The sequence below is a fragment of the Lactuca saligna genome, chromosome 9 (genome assembly GCF_052625555.1).
Source record: "Lactuca saligna cultivar CGN05327 chromosome 9, ASM5262555v1, whole genome shotgun sequence".
Classification (NCBI taxonomy): Eukaryota; Viridiplantae; Streptophyta; class Magnoliopsida; order Asterales; family Asteraceae; genus Lactuca; species Lactuca saligna.
In genome coordinates this window covers 34,885,827-34,906,091 of record NC_136425.1, presented here as the reverse complement: position 1 = coordinate 34,906,091, position 20,265 = coordinate 34,885,827, and the positions used below count along the sequence as shown (strand labels likewise).

Below are 20,265 nucleotides of genomic sequence, written 5' to 3'. Positions count from 1 at the left end.
CTTCTTAACACACCCAATAAAAAATATACTAGTATCAAAGAAAGCCTAGGTATTATACATAATTATGGGGTGTTTGGGAGAGCTTATATGAAATGATAAATGATTTTTAACTTATTAGTTTATTAACTTATAACGATATCAAAATAAAGTTTTTAAAAAACTTATACGATGTTAAAACGTTATAAGTTGATAATCACTTTTTATTGTTTAACAAAATGACAAAAAAAAAAAAAAAAGGCTTTGAAGCAATTATAATTCATAAAGAGTTTTGATAATTCAGGTAGTAACAGAGTAACTTATCAAAAATTATTTATCGCCGATTCCATATTTCTATAAACCATTTTAAAAAAATTATCTATAAAAAATTATTTATCGCCGATTCCATATTTCTATAAACCATTTTAAAAAAATTATCTATACAAATACTTATTTAATTTATACCCATTTCACACAATAATTAAAAACTATATTTTTTTTTAATCTTAGCCAATAACCCTATTGGTTTTTTACATTTACGGGTGCTCCCATTTTGGAGATTTTGAGATTTTTGAAGATTTGTGGAGTGTGATCCTCACGTGACGAAAGCGGCTACCTCCCAGGGGTTCTTTTTACTGTACATAATCATTCCTCAATTACTGCTTCTTTAGTCCTCCTCCCTCGCCGGCCAAAGGCACAACCACAACAATGGTGGAAATTGAAGATGCCGATGACACGCCGAAGACCGCAACCGCCACCATCACGGAAGAAGAATCACGTCCGCTGTTAAATAGTTCAGAGTCAAAGCCTCGTTCTAAATCGGTAAGAACTAAGGTCCCGGAGGTGGAGGTACATCTTTTCCGGTGCGGAGAGGGTCCGATCGATGTCTTCAAATCGAGTTTAGGTGGATGGGATCAAGATCAGCTCGAAGTTGGAGACATATTAGACAAATATGGGTTCAAATCGGTGTATGCGTACAACACACAGTCCGGTAGGGGTGTCCCGATCCGGTTTAACGCTAGAAACGGTCGATCTATGCTACCGTACAAGGATGGATCTGTAATTTTCATTGACGGAGAGCCCAAGGTACTCGATACTTCTTTTCCCCACTGTTTTACCCTCAGTTATCGATGTTCACTGTATCACTAAGTTCTAGTACATCTTGCTCCTGAATTTTCTAATTTACGCTTCTTCCAAACGTATAATTTCGAAATTGCGAGACTAAATACTGTTGTTATCAAACCCAATTTTGGGACTATATTCCAACAAAAGCTCAAATTTGACCTCAAAACTGATTCTACGACCTTAGAATATCATAACATCATTGGCTTCAAAACAGGTGATAGGGATAGATGTTTGCCTGTAGACTTTAGTTTGATTTAGAAGAAAATTAGGGCATCACAAGAAGGTAAATTAGAGGCATGAAGGGGGTTTTGACCCTATACTTGTTAATTGTCCTATATATCAAGATCTATCAAATTCCCAACTGATTAATTGTCCTATGTATCAATTAATTGTTACTGAATCTCAATTTATCATTGTGTGTAGATTATAATGAGTATGGTTTACTTATTTCAGGACTCGTTAATAAAGCCAATCACCAGGATCCTAGTAGGAGTTGCAATATTAACAGCAATGATAATTTTGGTGATGAAGGAGACACCTGAATGGGTTAAAAAGTTGAAGTTTGCAGGAATCAACTTCAACTTCAACTTCCCTCCATGGGTTCTTGCGTGTGTTGTGATTGTTTTCACACGATTGAGGAAAAGAACAAGAAATTTCTTCACAAAACGTGCTTAACATTTTCTGCTTTCTTCATTCAAATCACACATTTCATAAGATACTTCTCTCATAAATTTTGTGGTTTTGCTGCTGCCTGCTTTAAAGAATCTATGTTTTGATCATGATTTTTGTACCAATATTTTTTTGGATGATATTATGTTTTTATCTATAATTGTTTCTGATCGTATTATAGCTTTCTACTTTCTTACTAATTTCTTAACATTTGCTCGACTCTTAACTTCTAAGAAAATATTTGAAAGCCATTGTTGTATTAAAATAATAAAAGAAATTCTTTACATGAAAAGGATATAATGTAGAAAAGGATTATGTGATCAGAGAAAACAGACTTTGATCCCTTGTGTTTTTGAACAACTTTAGACTAGTGTTTTTTATTATTACTAAAAAGGCTTGCATATAATCATAATTATGCTTCTTTCAAGGTTTCTACCAATTCCACAAACAAATGATAAGCTATTTGAATAGAATTCCACAAACAAATGATAAGCTATTTGAATACAACAGGGAATATGATATGCTATTTGAATTCAATAGGGATTATGATTTATCAAGGTAATTAATTTTTTGGTATGTTCACATCTGGGTAACTATTTTTTTTTTTTTTTTTATTTTATACATCTAGGTAACAAATTTGTTGGAGGTGTTCACATATAACCCTTATGATATGTTATAGCAGGTTAAATCCTAGATGTGAACATTTTAAACAAGTTCGTTATCTAGATGTTTTACACGAATGGTCCCTGTGGTTTAGGGGAATTAGTGTTTTTGGTCCCTAACTTATTTTTTGCAACTTTGATGGTCAATACCGTTTATTTTTGTTGCGCGTTTGGTCTCTGTCTTACCTAAAAAAACTATTGTGCCCTTAACTTATTTTTTTAATTAAGTTTTTTATTTATGTATTTATTTTTTACATATTAAAACAAAATTAAGACCACACATATTTGTATCTTTTCGGATGATCCATACTGTTTATTTTTAATTAATTTTTTTTAAAACTTGGATGGTCCCTACTTTTTATTTTTGTTATGGTTTGGTCCGTGTCTTACTTAAAAATATTATTTTGCCCTTATTAGAATTTTTTAATTAAATAGTAGGGACAATCCGAGTTAAAAAATAAATTAATTAAAAAATAAACAGTAGAGATCATCCGATGAGATACAAATATATGTGGTCTATTAATTTTTTTAAATATGTAAAAAATAAATACATAAATAAGAAAATTAATTAAAAAATAAATTAATAAGGGCACAATAGTTTTTTTAAGTAAGACAGAGACCAAACGTGCAACAAAAATAAACGGTGTTGACCATCAAAGTTACAAAAAATAAGTTATGGATCAAAAACACAAATTCCCCCAAACCACAGGGACCATTCGTGTAATTTAATTTTTACTTTTCGTTTTGTTCATATTTGGGTAACTATTTTTTTTGTACACATCTAGGTAACGAACTTGTTGAAAGCGTTCACATCTAGGATTTAACCTGCTATAGCAGGTCATAATGATCATATGTGAACACTTCCAACAAATTTGTTACCTAGATGTGTAAAAAAAAAGATAGTTACCTAGATGTGAACATACCGAAAAGTTAATTACCTTGATAAGTCATATTCCCAATAGAATATTGTAATCAACTATTTACACCTTGAGATGCAACGAGCAAAAATTGTATTTCGTTTAAAAAAGGGGAAGACCTTATAATCAATTTAGTTTTTTTATTCAATTAAGTGTTAAAAATCAAAAATTGTATTAAGTGGCTGTTTGATAGAATCTGATTTCTTTAAATGTCTGAATTTTTAAGATCAAAATTTTATGATGTTGTGGTTGGAACATTTGAATTGTTGTGTTGAATGGTAAAAATGATCATTTTATCCTTCTTTTGTTTTATAAAATAATTGAACCCACATAATAGCAACTAACTTTACCAATGATTCTCAATAATAGCAACCAACATTTTCTTGCACAAAAAAAGAAACACTAAGATTGCTCCATATGTTACAACAACTTTATCCGCAAACATAAGAAGTTAAACAGAAAATAATGAAAATAAACAAAGATTGCATTTGCATTTGGACTTTTCAAATAAAACATTCAATCTTAACGATTAAATTCGCTTGTTAAATAAAAAATTCAATCTTAACAATTGCATTTGCATTTGCATTTGTGTTTCAAATGGTACCCTTCTGCAAGTCCCTTCTCTAATCTCCACAAAAGGTGGTTTTCTTCTTCCGTTTATGTATTAGCCTCCACCATAGGTGCTATAATTGAAATTTTGTAAAGGTAAAGCAATTTGTGATCTTTGTGCCATAACCAACCGTTGTTTCTCTATGAATATGAGCTTTAATAGAAGAAGATTCATGACCTTTCACCTACAAAGCCATGCACCTTCTATAAGAACTTCATACAACCTTATTAACAACAAAAATAAACAGGGCTCATATAAACTTCATACAGATTATAGTTTAAACCAAATATTAAAGATGTAAAAATCTGCCACGAGTTTTAATTTTTTCAAAATCAAATCATGTATTGTCAAAGAAAGTGAAGATAATTCGAACAAAATATTGGTTTTGACAGAAAATCAAAGGATTCATCATACTGGTTGAAAATCGAACTGAAGCAAAAATATCAGATTAGAACTAAACAACTACATGAAAATCAAGCAGAATATACCTTAACAACGGTAACTTCTCCTGCCAATCAGCACGTGCTCAAGACCTGTTCCAACTCTCTTATGCAACGTGTACAAGACCTGTTCATAGTCAAACATGTGTACCAAATAATTAGGACTTCAGTTGTATTTTGCTGTATATATTTCTCTGTTGTAATCAATGTTAACATAACAAATTCAGATTCAATTCACTTCTAAAACACTTCAATTCCACATGGTATCTGTCACACCCCGAAAACCGAAGGCGGAATACATTTACGGGTTGGACTTCCACGTTGAGTATCAATTCCAATGTACATAGTAAGTAAAGTAAAACCAGCATTACATTACATAATAACAGTTTTACAGATGTTTCAAAAGCATAGTTTGTACAGTTGTGATACATAGTATATATAGACAAAATATAACGGGTCTTCATGTACACCGTCTTCACGCAAAAGGATCTTCGGGTACCTGTTCTAACGTTGACCTGAGAACACAAGCGGTTTGAAAATCAGCATAAAGCTGGTGAGTTCATAAGCGGTTTTTATTTGTGAAAATGTTTCGGTTTCCTTTCTGTTTCTGAAATGTTATGTACACCAAGAAAATCCCGTATTTTCTTAAAAGTTGGTCATTGTTTCACAAATGTAAAGCATAATAGATTTGTACACTGAAAACATGTTTACTCATGTGAAAATGTATAAATGGGTTATCTGATTGGTTAAACTGTTCGGTTTACTTATTGTGTGTACCCAGGAAAGTCCCGTACTTTCCTTAATGTATGTTACAAGTTGTAAAAGATGTAATGTCATCCGTTCTGTGATTCTTTCTAGTTATGTAAGTGTTACCCAGGAAAGCCCCGTGCTTTCCTGTATGTATGTATCTCATGTAAACGATGTAAAAGATGTAAAAGATGTAATCGTGGTTAGACTCCATGTTTTCCCCAGGAAGATCCCGTACCTTCCTGAATGTTGGTTCCAGTAAGTAAAAGATGTAAACGATGTATAAAGTAATCCATTATTACTGTAAGTAAATCTCTGTTATCCTAATTGCGAGTGCCATAACCATACGATAGACTAAAACCTGTGGCAATAAGTCGTCCACATGTGGCAATAAGTCGTCCACATACTTATGACTTTCGTCACCCTTGAACCATTTCGGTTCGGCTGTAGCTAGCAGCCAGGTGCGGGGTAGTCAGCCCCGTATAGATCTATACACTCAAGTCACGCTCTCTAAATACAAGAGATTCTGGTTATGGGTGTAGTCCTCCACTCGCGTAATCCAGGTGGAGTGTTCTCCGAGGATGTATCTCCAATCATACAGGAATAACAAATTTACTAGTAATAATATGAAAATCCTCCATTTGTATAAGTGTAAAAAGTGTTACCGAGGATAAAACAATGTACAGGTATTATATTCAAATGTTTTATTGTCATGCTTTTAACTGATAAAATATGGAAAACCATTTGTGAAATACATGTAAAACATACTAGTTTAAAGACTTATTTCACAAATATATGTTACGTGATTTGTATGTTCGATCTGTTATCAGTTGCGGTTATCAGTTTTAAAAGCATAAGAGTATGAAACACACATTTGAAAATATGTTATGAGTACAAGAATTCCCTTGTACTTTGCTTGTGTTCCCCCCTGAAAACAGTGAAAACAGTGAAAAAGGGTAGGGGTATGAACTCACCGGATTCGGAAACGTGTCGGTTTTGGATGCTAGACGTCGGTTCGGGGTTTGATTACTCGCGATGACCCTATGTACAATGATATAATGTCCATATATATACAATTAGAGATACATTCACTAATCATATGGAACATTACACTCCAATGAGGTTAAACACCTCAAAACGAGCGTTTGGAGTGACCCGGGTGACATCTATTGATTTGTAATGGCACTAGGGACTTGGGACATGAGTTTACTCTCCATAAGTAAACATTTAAGTGAGTTTACAACATAGAAACACCCACATACATGAGTTTACGGTCGTAAACTCATGTGGGTGAGGTTTTGGTGCTTTAAGGGCTTAAATGGACTTAAGGATTGTTAGGATTAATTGTCTAAACACCTTGGAACACTTGGAATGGATTTAAACACTTAACACATGAGTTTACGGCCATACTCTTTGAGTTTACGGCCGTAAACTCTCAATGATCTTGAAAATTTGATTTAAGCTACCTAGGGTAATCACATGTGATTCAAACCAATTTTCTAAGCATTTGTATGATTTTAGAACATCAATTAAGACCTTTGTTGGAGTTTACGGCCTAGAGGAATGTTCTAGGGCCGTAAACTCTCTTTTACCTTAGGAAAAGATAGTTTTTGGTGCTTAAAACAATCACATGTGATTCTAGAATTTTGTACAAGCCATTTGGGTGTGTTTGATGCATCTTAAACATTGTTTTATGAGTTTACGGCCAAAGAGTATGCTCCTAGGCCGTAAACTCTCATAAATCATACTTTTGTTGTGTTTCAATCCTTTAAACCATTTTTAGATGCATCTAGATTTTACCACAAAGCCATAGATTGAGTTTGGAAGCATTTGGACATGTATAAAGGCCTTAAAACCCCCTTTTGAGGAGTTTACGGCCCAAGAATGTTCCTTGGCCGTAAACTCTTCTATGTCACACAAAAGTTATGTTTTAAATGTTCCAAGTCCATATCTTGAAGTCCCATATCCATATCTAAAGTCCAAAGGAGTCAAGGAGGGAGTTTAAGGGCTTAAAACCCCTCTTAATGGAGTTTACGGCCCAAGATAGTTCCTTGGCCGTAAACTCATGTTCTTGGACCTAAAACTCACTAAATTCATCAATTTGAATGCTAAAGGTGTTGAATAACATGCTAGGGAAGTTACCTTAAAGATTTGAAGCCTTAAACTTGAGTTTTGATCTCTTAAATTTGGATTAGGAGAGAGGTGGGTAATGTTTAGTGATAATTTGACCAAAGGCTTCAAATGAAGTCCTAAACACGTTTATATAGTGTTTAAGTTTTGGACACGGTGGAATTCTACCCGATACCGACGTTAGACGGGGTATTTGGTCGTACCCGATTAAGTTATCGTAACCCGATACGGCAAAATTTAGAATTATTCCGATCACTAAAGTTGAGTGTTAAAATGATTTCTAAATGTATTAAGACGCTCATTAAGTCATTTTAAATGCGTACTAGATAATGACTTAATTAAATGAAAGATCGGGATTCGAAATCGGAACGACGGTCGGTTGCGCGAAAGAGTTACATTGAAATGATGTAGAAATTTCGGGTTGTTACATTATCCCCCCGTTAAAGGGAATTTCGTCCCGAAATTCAAGTTTAGAACATAAGACAAGATACAAATCATGGATAAGAAAAGAGTTGTGGATACTTCTGTTTCATTGAGTCTTCCCGTTCCCAAGTGAATTCCGGTCCCCGCTTGGCATTCCAGCGAACCTTCACTAACGGGATGCGACTTTGTTTTGTACGTTTGACTTCTCGATCCATGATTTCGATCGGTTCCTCCACAAAGTTGAGGTTTTCATTGATCTCGATCTCGTCCAAGGGAATTGTTAGAGTTTCGTCGGATAGGCACTTTTTGAGATTTGAGACATGAAAGACGGGATGGATATTACTGAGTTCGTGAGGTAAATGAAGTTTATAGGCAACTGGACCAATCCTGGAGAGGATCTCAAAGGGTCCAATATACCTCGGATTAAGTTTCCCACGCTTGCCAAAGCGTACAGTGCCTTTCCATGGCGAGACTTTCAACAGGACACGGTCTCCAACCTGGAATTCTAGTGGTTTCCGATGATTATCAGCGTAACTCTTTTGACGATCACGTGAGGTTTTCAGTCGGCTACGGATTTGAATGATCTTTTCGGTGGTTTCACGGATGATTTCAGGACCAGTGAGAGCACTGTCGGGGACTCGATTCCTGGCTAACTGTGTATCCCCCACCTCGGCCCAGCACAGAGGAGATCTGCACTTATGACCGTATAGGGCTTCGAATGGAGCAGCCCTAATACTAGTGTGGTAACTATTGTTGTACGAGAACTCGATCAAGGATAGGTGTGAATCCCACGACTTTCCAAAGTCAATGACACATGCCCGAAGCATGTCCTCCAGGGTCTGAATTGTTCTCTCACTCTGTCCATCGGTCTGAGGATGATATGCCGTGCTCATATCTAGTTTGGTTCCAAGGGCTTGCTGAAGAGATTTCCAGAATCTGGAGGTAAACCTACTATCTCGATTAGAGATAATGGAAACAGGTATACCGTGAAGACGTACTACCTCCTGGATGTAGATTCGCGCGAGTCTCTCCATCTTGTATGATTCTTTGATCGGGATGAAGTGAGCGGATTTTGTCAAACGATCGACAATTACCCAAATGGTATCGTACCCACCAGAACACTTGGGTAGTTTGGTGATGAAGTCCATAGTAATCATCTCATATTTCCACTCAGGAATCTCGGGTTGTTGGAGCAGACCTGAAGGTTTCTGATGTTCAACTTTGACTTTGGCACAAGTCAGACACTTGCCCACAAATGTAGCTATCTCAGCTTTCATGTTTGGCCACCAGTACTGTTTCTTGAGATCCAGATACATCTTGTCTGAACCTGGGTGAACAGAGTATTTGGTTCTATGTGCTTCCTCCATGACTATTTCCCTGAATCCACCGGATTTGGGAATCCAGATTCGATTCATGAAACAGTGAACTCCGTCACCTCTGATCTCAAGTTTCTTCTCCATTCCTCTCAAGGTTTCACTTGTCACGTTTTCGGGTTTGAGGGCTGCATACTGAGCTTCTCGGATTTGCGCAGGTAAGTTGGAATGGATGGTCATCGTCTGGTTCTTCACTTTGTGGCTTGTACTATCCTTTCGGCTAAGGGCATCTGCTACCACATTGGCCTTGCCAGGGTGGTAACGGATTTCACACTCATAGTCACTGAGTAATTCTGCCCATCGTCGTTGCCTCATGTTTAAGTCTTTTTGATTAAAGATGTGCTGCAGACTCTTGTGATCAGTGAAGATTGTGCACTTGGTTCCGTATAGATAATGTCTCCAAATCTTCAATGCGAAGACTACTGCTCCTAGCTCCAGGTCGTGTGTGGTATAGTTGACTTCATGGGTTTTCAGCTGTCTAGAGGCATAGGCAATCACCTTTCCTCTTTGCATAAGCACACAGCCTAAGCCTTGATTAGACGCATCGCAGTAGACAACGAAATCCTCTGTCCCTTCAGGCAGAGACAGAACAGGCGCGCTGCATAAGGCTCTCTTTAATGTTTGGAATGCAGTCTCTTGTTTATCACTCCAACAAAAGGGTACACCTTTCTGTGTTAGAGTGGTTAAAGGTTTGGCGATTTTGGAAAAGTTCTGAATAAATCGTCGATAGTAGCCGGCGAGACCTAAGAATTGTCGAATTTCCGTGGGCGTTTTCGGTGCCGACCAACTCTCTATCGCTTTAATCTTGGAAGGATCTACATGAATACCCTTCTCGCTTACTACGTGACCGAGGAAAGTTACCTTCCGTAACCAGAATTCACATTTGGAAAATTTTGCGCAAAGCTTTTCGGATCTAAGAGTTTCCAACACTAGTCTCAAGTGTTGCTTGTGGTCTTCTTCACTTCGGGAGTAGATGAGGATGTCATCAATGAATACGATAACGAATTTGTCTAAGAAAGGACGGCACACCCGGTTCATCAGATCCATGAACACAGCCGGTGCATTGGTTAGACCGAAGGGCATTACTAAAAACTCGTAGTGTCCATACCGAGTCCTAAAAGCAGTCTTGGGAACATCATTCTCCTGGACTCGTAACTGATGGTACCCTGATCGAAGGTCTATCTTAGAAAAATAGCTGGCTCCCTGAAGTTGATCAAAGAGGTCGTCTATTCTTGGAAGAGGATATCGATTCTTAACGGTTAACTTGTTCAGCTCACGATAGTCGATACACATTCGAAAGGATCCATCTTTCTTTTTGACAAATAGAATCGGAGCTCCCCAGGGTGAGGAACTCGGTCTAATGAATCCTTTACTGAGCAATTCATTGAGTTGACTGGATAACTCCTGCATCTCTGCGGGAGCTAAGCGATACGGGGATTTTGCTACAGGAGTAGCTCTAGGAATTAGGTCAATACGGAACTCGACTTGACGTTCGGGAGGAATCCCTGGAAGTTCTTCGGGAAACACATCGGGAAAGTTACAGACTTCGGGAATGTTTGCGAGGTCTCTAACTTCTTGTTTCTCGTTGATCACATGAGCTAAGAATGCAACACACTCCTTTCGAAGGAGCTTTCGAGCTTTGATGTAAGAAATGGTATAAAGGTTGGAACTGGGTTTATCGCCATAGATTATGAGAGTTTGATTCGAAGGAAGATTGAGACGGATAGCTTTTTCGTAACAAAGAATGTCAGCATGATTGGGACTCAACCAATCCATGCCAACGATAACATCAAAGCTCTTAATGGAAACGGGCATGAGGTCTACAGGAAATGAGTGGTCATTTAGGGTAAGCGTACAACCTATGAATACGTCGTTAGCGCTTTCTTTCTCACCATTAGCCATCTCAACGTTGAACGTTTCAGTTAGTGGTTGAGGATTTGGTTTTAAATTATGTTTGAATGAATGACTAACAAAACTCCTTTCAGCACCCGAATCGAAAAGTATACTAGTATATGAGTTGTCGAGAAGGAACGTACCCGAAACAACAGTGGGATCAGCAACTGCTTCCTCTCGTCCCATGGCTAGGACCCTTCCAGTGTTACCAGCAGTTGACTTCTTGGTACAATCCCTTTTAAAGTGCCCAACTTCACCACAGTTGTAGCAGGCTTGACTAACACCTGCTCCTGATGATTTGTTAGCTGATTGAGTAGGAGTTCTGCAGTATCGAACTGTGTGCCCTTTCTTACCACAGTTGGAGCAAGACAATTCTCGACAGGGACCGGGATGATGATGGTATTTACACTTGTCACATTGAGGAAGATTACCAGCATATTTACTGGTAGGAGTTGAGGCAGTGGATCCCATAGCAGAAACAACAGCAACAGGAGTAGCAGTAGCAGCATGGACTGCTACCGTCTGTTGTTTCTTAGATGATCCTTGAGAAGATTGACCTTTCTTCTTTTTCCAGAATTTCCTCTTTTCACCACTCCTTTGAGTCGACTCAGAAGTGGTAGTGATTTCCTTGACATCGTCGTTGTGATCAATCAGAATTTGTGCTAAGGTCTTGGCACTATCATAGGTATCCGGACGAGCAGCCAAAACATGACTCTTTATTGGTTGAGATAGTCCCCAAACGAACCTTTCGATCTTTTTGTTTTCAGGAGTGACTAACCCCGGGCAGAGAAGTGCAAGATCATCAAATCGGGAAGTATATGCAACAATGTCGGAACCTTTCATCTTCAGGTTCCAGAGCTCGTGCTCTAATTTCTGCATTTCACCACGGGGGCAATACTCAGCAATGAGAAGTTCCTTCATGGCTTCCCAGCCCATGGCATTGGCTACAGGTAAGGTCAGAGATTTGACTCGGCTATTCCACCAAGTCAAAGCTTTATCCGCGAAGGTACAGGCTGCGAACTTGACTTTATCGGATTCCGCACAAGCGCAGATTTCAAAGATGGACTCAATTTTCTCGAACCATCGAGATAAAGAAATGACACCTCCAGTGCCACTAAAGGATGTTGGTTTCGCATTCATGAAATCCTTATAGGAACCCCCTCTTTGGTGTCCCTGGCTACCCTCAGGGTTTTGAGATTGAGTACCACCACCTGAACCACTAGGGTTCATTTGTGACATAGCTGCTACCATTGCAGCTGTCATCATTGTCTGGACTGATGCTAGGTCAAACTGAGGAGGAGGTGGCGGCGAAGGAGGATTGTCGTTGTTCTTTGAGCTAGGTCTCTTTCGGGGAGGCATCTTGATCTAATAAGATCAAGGAAAAGAGGATGGTAAGTCCTCTACATTGAATCGATAGATATGATAGTTATATGATTCGAGTAAGCGATAAAGCAGGAAAGAGTTATCGAACAGATAATTTATCACTAAGAGTGATCACAGAGAACTACTCGAATGAGGGTTATTACAGAGGATCGAGGTCGAGAAATACTCCCATAGTATTTCATGAGTTGTTTACGACAATGATTCGATGTTTGGGATATTAGGGTAAGTTTTAGGCATGCCACATACCACAGTTACTCCCAAGCACATGTTGGCCGTGTCTCGAATGAATATAGTTGGCCAGGCCATATTGACCCTAGACACGACTACATAACTGCCCAGGTTTAACCGTAATATACAACACCCATTTACTTACGTTCTGTTCTACTTGAGGTTACGGATGACGACGGTTCGGTATACTTGTATGCTTTTGAAAATACTTATATTTTGAAGATACTTTAAATTCAGAGCACTTAGGCCCTTTAGTGTTTATAGTTTTATACCATGTAAGGTTTGGTATACTTTATTCACTATAAACAAGGGCTCTGATACCAATCTGTCACACCCCGAAAACCGAAGGCGGAATACATTTCCGGGTTGGACTTCCACGTTGAGTATCAATTCCAATGTACATAGTAAGTAAAGTAAAACCAGCATTACATTACATAATAACAGTTTTACAGATGTTTCAAAAGCATAGTTTGTACAGTTGTGATACATAGTATATATAGACAAAATATAACGGGTCTTCATGTACACCGTCTTCACGCAAAAGGATCTTCGGGTACCTGTTCTAACGTTGACCTGAGAACACAAGCGGTTTGAAAATCAGCATAAAGCTGGTGAGTTCATAAGCGGTTTTTATTTGTGAAAATGTTTCGGTTTCCTTTCTGTTTCTGAAATGTTATGTACACCAAGAAAATCCCGTATTTTCTTAAAAGTTGGTCATTGTTTCACAAATGTAAAGCATAATAGATTTGTACACTGAAAACATGTTTACTCATGTGAAAATGTATAAATGGGTTATCTGATTGGTTAAACTGTTCGGTTTACTTATTGTGTGTACCCAGGAAAGTCCCGTACTTTCCTTAATGTATGTTACAAGTTGTAAAAGATGTAATGTCATCCGTTCTGTGATTCTTTCTAGTTATGTAAGTGTTACCCAGGAAAGCCCCGTGCTTTCCTGCATGTATGTATCTCATGTAAACGATGTAAAAGATGTAAAAGATGTAATCGTGGTTAGACTCCATGTTTTCCCCAGGAAGATCCCGTACCTTCCTGAATGTTGGTTCCAGTAAGTAAAAGATGTAAACGATGTATAAAGTAATCCATTATTACTGTAAGTAAATCTCTGTTATCCTAATTGCGAGTGCCATAACCATACGATAGACTAAAACCTGTGGCAATAAGTCGTCCACATGTGGCAATAAGTCGTCCACATACTTATGACTTTCGTCACCCTTGAACCATTTCGGTTCGGCTGTAGCTAGCAGCCAGGTGCGGGGTAGTCAGCCCCGTATAGATCTATACACTCAAGTCACGCTCTCTAAATACCAGAGATTCTGGTTATGGGTGTAGTCCTCCACTCGCGTAATCCAGGTGGAGTGTTCTCCGAGGATGTATCTCCAATCATACAGGAATAACAAATTTACTAGTAATAATATGAAAATCCTCCATTTGTATAAGTGTAAAAAGTGTTACCGAGGATAAAACAATGTACAGGTATTATATTCAAATGTTTTATTGTCATGCTTTTAACTGATAAAATATGGAAAACCATTTGTGAAATACATGTAAAACATACTAGTTTAAAGACTTATTTCACAAATATATGTTACGTGATTTGTATGTTCGATCTGTTATCAGTTGCGGTTATCAGTTTTAAAAGCATAAGAGTATGAAACACACATTTGAAAATATGTTATGAGTACAAGAATTCCCTTGTACTTTGCTTGTGTTCCCCCCTGAAAACAGTGAAAACAGCGAAAAAGGGTAGGGGTATGAACTCACCGGATTCGGAAACGTGTCGGTTTTGGATGCTAGACGTCGGTTCAGGGTTTGATTACTCGCGATGACCCTATGTACAATGATATAATGTCCATATATATATACAATTAGAGATACATTCACTAATCATATGGAACATTACACTCCAATGAGGTTAAACACCTCAAAACGAGCGTTTGGAGTGACCCGGGTGACATCTATTGATTTGTAATGGCACTAGGGACTTGGGACATGAGTTTACTCTCCATAAGTAAACATTTAAGTGAGTTTACAACATAGAAACACCCACATACATGAGTTTACGGCCGTAAACTCATGTGGGTGAGGTTTTGGTGCTTTAAGGGCTTAAATGGACTTAAGGATTGTTAGGATTAATTGTCTAAACACCTTGGAACACTTGGAATGGATTTAAACACTTAACACATGAGTTTACGGCCATACTCTTTGAGTTTACGGCCGTAAACTCTCAATGATCTTGAAAAATTGATTTAAGCTACTTAGGGTAATCACATGTGATTCAAACCAATTTTCTAAGCATTTGTATGATTTTAGAACATCAATTAAGACCTTTGTTGGAGTTTACGGCCTAGAGGAATTTTCTAGGGCCATAAACTCTCTTTTACCTTAGGAAAAGATAGTTTTTGGTGCTTAAAACAATCACATGTGATTCTAGAATTTTGTACAAGCCATTTGGGTGTGTTTGATGCATCTTAAACATTGTTTTATGAGTTTACGGCCAAAGAGTATGCTCCTAGGCCGTAAACTCTCATAAATCATACTTTTTTTGTGTTTCAATCCTTTAAACCATTTTTAGATGCATCTAGATTTTACCACAAAGCCATAGATTGAGTTTGGAAGCATTTGGACATGTATAAAGGCCTTAAAACCCCCTTTTGAGGAGTTTACGGCCCAAGAATGTTCCTTGGCCGTAAACTCTTCTATGTCACACAAAATTTATGTTTTAAATGTTCCAAGTCCATATCTTGAAGTCCCATATCCATATCTAAAGTCCAAAGGAGTCAAGGAGGGAGTTTAAGGGCTTAAAACCCCTCTTAATGGAGTTTACGGCCCAAGATAGTTCCTTGGCCGTAAAATCATGTTCTTGGACCTAAAACTCACTAAATTCATCAATTTGAATGCTAAAGGTGTTGAATAACATGCTAGGGAAGTTACCTTAAAGATTTGAAGCCTTAAACTTGAGTTTTGATCTCTTAAATTTGGATTAGGAGAGAGGTGGGTAATGTTTAGTGATAATTTGACCAAAGGCTTCAAATGAAGTCCTAAACACGTTTATATAGTGTTTAAGTTTTGGACACGGTGGAATTCTACCCGATACCGACGTTAGACGGGGTATTTGGTCGTACCCGATTAAGTTACCGTAACCCGATACGGCAAAATTTAGAATTATTCCGATCACTAAAGTTGAGTGTTAAAATGATTTCTAAATGTATTAAGACGCTCATTAAGTCATTTTAAATGCGTACTAGATAATGACTTAATTAAATGAAAGATCGGGATTCGAAATCGGAACGATGGTCGGTTGCGCGAAAGAGTTACATTGAAATGATGTAGAAATTTCGGGTTGTTACAGTATCAGAGCTCAGATAAATTATTTTCTCTCCTTCTTGGTGTTTCTTCTCCATGGCGACAAATCAAAACATTTTAGGGCTTGTTACCAATTCGTCTTTTCAAATCCCCACAATCAACATAAGGCTTGAAACCTCCAACTATTGTTTGTGGCGTACCACTATTGTATTAGCCCTTGAAACCTTTGATCTTGAATCCTTTGTTCTTGATCCCAAACCACCGACTGAAACCCTTACGAATGAACGTGCAAATGCAGCACCCACCATTAAAGCTAACCCAGAGTACCAATTGTGGAAGAAACGTGATCGTTATGTGCTTCTGTGGCTGAAATCCACCCCCTTTGAACGTGCCCTGGCGATTATCGCTTGTTCAACCTCCTCTCATCTTGCTTGGACTACTCTCAACAAAACTTTCCAAGCCCAAACCAATGCTACACGTATGGCTATGAAGACCCAACTTCAAAATCTGTCAAAAGGCTCACTACCCATGATTGAATATCTTGAAAAGAAGCGTGCTATTGCCGACTCCTTGGCCAAGAACCTTAATCCGATCTCTACAGAAGACCTTATTGGATACCTCCTCAATGGGCTCAATTCCTCCTATGGCCCATTCACTGCGACCTTTATGATGAAAGATTCTAATCCCTCCGTTGATGACCTAATGGGATTACTACTCCAAGAAGAAGCAAGAATCGAATAGGAGCATCTTCGCCAAGAAATTGCAATTCCTTCTTCATCCAATACCTCCGCCCCTTTAGCTCTCAATGTGAATCGAAATCAACCTAGGTACCACTCCAACAGTTCTGGTGTCTCATCTACTCAATCTTCCGGCAACCGCTCTTCTGACTCCTGACGTTGACACCTTCATTGTCAATTGTGCAACAAACCGGGTCAAAGCGATAGACTGTTGGCAAAGGTCTAATCAGATCGACTATCCATCCCAACGGCCGAATCCAAGAACTTCACAAGCATTTCAAGCTCATATGGCTTAGTATCACAGTCCATCCATAGTTGCTGATCCATCATGGTATTTCGACTCCGGTGCAACAGATCATGTGGCTCCCGATCTACAGAAAATGAATGTTGCAGAGGAACACCATGTCACATACATACTTCAAGTTGGGAACGGTACAAACCTACCTATCTCTCATATTGCATCTACTTATATTCATAATCTCAAATTGCCAACTGTTTTGATCATTCCTCACATTACCAAACGTCTTCTTAGTGTTTCTAAACTCACCAATGATAATAATATCTACATAGAATTCTGGCCTAAACATTTTGTTGTTAAGTCATTGCAGGGCCAAACACTCCTCAATGGGGACGTCAATGATGGCCTTTATCGTCTTCCTTCTTCACTCAATAAAGCACCAAATAAATCAGCCCCTACCATGGCTTTGACGGGCATTCGAATTTCTGTCCATGGCTGGCACAAACACTTAGCGCATCCACATGCTCCTCTCCTTAGAAGATTGCTTTCCTCTTTCAAGCTTCCAATATCGTCTAATAATTTTCCCAGTGTTTGTGACTCATCTCAACTGGGGAAAAGTCATCAACTTTATTTACCTTCTTCTCATGTAGCTTCTAGTAAACTTTTTGATTTAATTTATTCAGATGTTTGGGGACCTTCCCCTTTCTTTTTTATGAATGGAAACATATATTTCTTATTATTTGTTGATAATTGTACAAAATTTATTTGGATTTACTTTCTGTCCCATAAATCACAAGCCTTTTCTACATTTGTGCAATTTCACCAAATGATCAAAACACAATTTTCAACCGAAATCAAAAGCATTCAGTCCGATTGGGGAGGTGAATATCGCTCCTTCTCCTCTTATCTAACCACACATTGAATCACTCATCATTTCTCTTGCCCATACACCTAAGAACAAAATGGGGCGGTTAAGAGACGTAATCGTGTCATAGTTGAGAAAGGTCTCACATTTCTTGCTCATTCTTCTCTACCTAATCCCTTCTGGGAACATGCATTCAAGACTGCAACATACTTACACAACCATACAATCACACATCTTCTTGCTTTTCAATCTCCTTATCAAAAGTTGTACTCTAAATCTCCTGATTATGGGTTTCTGAAAACATTTGGGTGTTTGTGTTTTCCGTTTCTACGTCCTTATAAATCACATAAAATTGACTTTCGTTCCAAACCATGTGTCTTCATTGGGTACAATGCTTCTCACAAAGGATACTTGTTCTTCCACAAACCATCATCTCGTATCTATATCGCTCGCCATGTGGTCTTTAAAGAAGATGTCTTCCCTTACTCCATCTCTACATCACCAACACCTAATCCTACTACCACTCCTTCATCTTCTCCAGCAACTTCTCTTCTTCTACAACAAGTTGCTACGTTGTCTATTACAACAACACCTTCCCCACTTCACACACCCATACCTACACAAAACACAAACAACACCCCATCTTCATCATCCTCCTCTTCTCTTGGTCCCAGTCCTTATTATCAAAATTCTACCATTAACTCTCGTGCTCGCCAACAACCATTTAGTTCTTCTCATTATAGACCTGCTGTGAACAATCACCACTACATGGTAACTCGAGCCCGCACAAATTCTCTCAAGCCAAAACTTTTTTCATCTTCTTTATCATCCACTATCAACATCGAACCTTTGACTTATAAACAAGCTGTTAAGTCTCCTTATTGGCAAGAGGAAATGAAAAATGAATTTGATGCTCTTATAAGGAATAGAACCTGGTCACTAGTTCTCTGTCCTTCTAATGTGAATGTTGTAGGTTGCAAATGGATTTATCGGGTCAAAAGAAAGTCAGATGGCTCTATTGAGCGATGCAAGGCTCGTTTAGTCGCGCAGGGATATAGTCAGGAGGAGGGTATCGATTATTTTGAGACCTTCAGTCCTGTTATCAAACCCACAACGATTCGATTGGTGTTATCTATTGCAATATCAAATCACTGGTGCATTCGCCAACTAGACATTAACAACGCATTCCTTAATGGTAATTTATTAGAAGATGTCTACATGCGCCAACCAAGAGGCTTTGAAGACTCCACAGATTCATCTCATGTTTGTCTCTTGAATAAGGCGATTTATGGACTTAAACAAGCACCACGAGCCTGGTTTAATAAGCTCAAAACTTATCTTATCCAACAAAGGTTTCGTGCATGTCAATCAGATACTTCATTGTTTGTTCACACATCCAACAAAGCCACTATTTATATTCTTGTCTATGTTGATGATCTAATTATCACAGGTACAAATGTGAATATAATTCAAAATTTCATTCATCAACTACACAAGACTTTTTCACTAAAAGATTTGGGGGAATTACATTTCTTTTTGGGTATTCAAATTACTCGAAAATCATCTATTATGACTCTAAGTCAAGAAGGTTACATTAGAGACATTTTAACAAAAACCATTGTTGTAAAAATCCCGACTAGATTCCAATTAATCTCCGATTAATCCCTAGGCGCTACTCGACCGATTAGAGGGAACCTAGCGATTGATCCCTGCATACATAATGAGTGAAACATTATAAAACGATGAAATTTCAACATTTTGAAAAAGTTTTATTTCAATGGACACTATTTGAGGCATGATTATTGTTGTATTAATCATATTAACTTATTTTGTTATCATATCAGTGATATTTACGAACTTTGATATGATATTAGTCATATTTAATTTTTTAAAATCCAAAAAATTAACAATTAATGGTCCCCGATTAATCCCCCGATAAATCTCCGCTTAGCCGATTAGTCCCTTGACCCCAGTCCACCGACTAGGTAACGTCGAGCGTTTTTTACAACCTTGACAAAAACACACATGTCAAAGGCTGCGTCTATTTCTACTCCAGCTGATACCCAAGTGAAGTTAACATTTGAGGGTGATCCGTTCTCTGATCCAAAACTATACAGACAAGTGGTGGGTTCACTTCAGTATGCTACGATCACTCGTCCTGACATCGCATTCGTTGTCAATCGAGTATGTCAATATATACATTCTCCAACTATTCATCATTGGCAAGTGGTTAAACGGATTCTACGATATCTCAATGGTACCCTCAATCATTGTCTGCATTTTCCCCCAACTAATGCCACTTCTCTACTTGCTTATTCTGATGCCGGATGGATCTCATACAATGATGACAGCAGATCTCAATATGGGTTTGCAATTTTTCATGGTTGCAATCTTATAAGTCGGACCTCAAAAAAACAGAAAGTTGTTGCCCGTTCGAGTACGGAGGCTAAGTATAGATCTCTGGCATATACAACAGTTGAATTAATATGGATTATACAACTATTATATGATCTTGTTGTTCCCATAAA

General features: G+C 38.0%; 1 protein-coding gene across 1 annotated transcript; it reads left to right on the top strand.

Moving 5' to 3' along the window:
- Positions 1-517: 517 nt before the first annotated feature.
- LOC145018665 (WD repeat protein) lies at positions 518-1,943 on the top strand. Its single transcript, XM_078976537.1, has 2 exons — positions 518-1,062; positions 1,555-1,943. The coding sequence occupies exons 1-2, from the start codon at positions 685-687 to the stop codon at positions 1,774-1,776; spliced, it is 600 nt and encodes a 199-aa protein (XP_078832663.1). The 5' UTR covers positions 518-684; the 3' UTR covers positions 1,777-1,943.
- Positions 1,944-20,265: the final 18,322 nt, after the last annotated feature.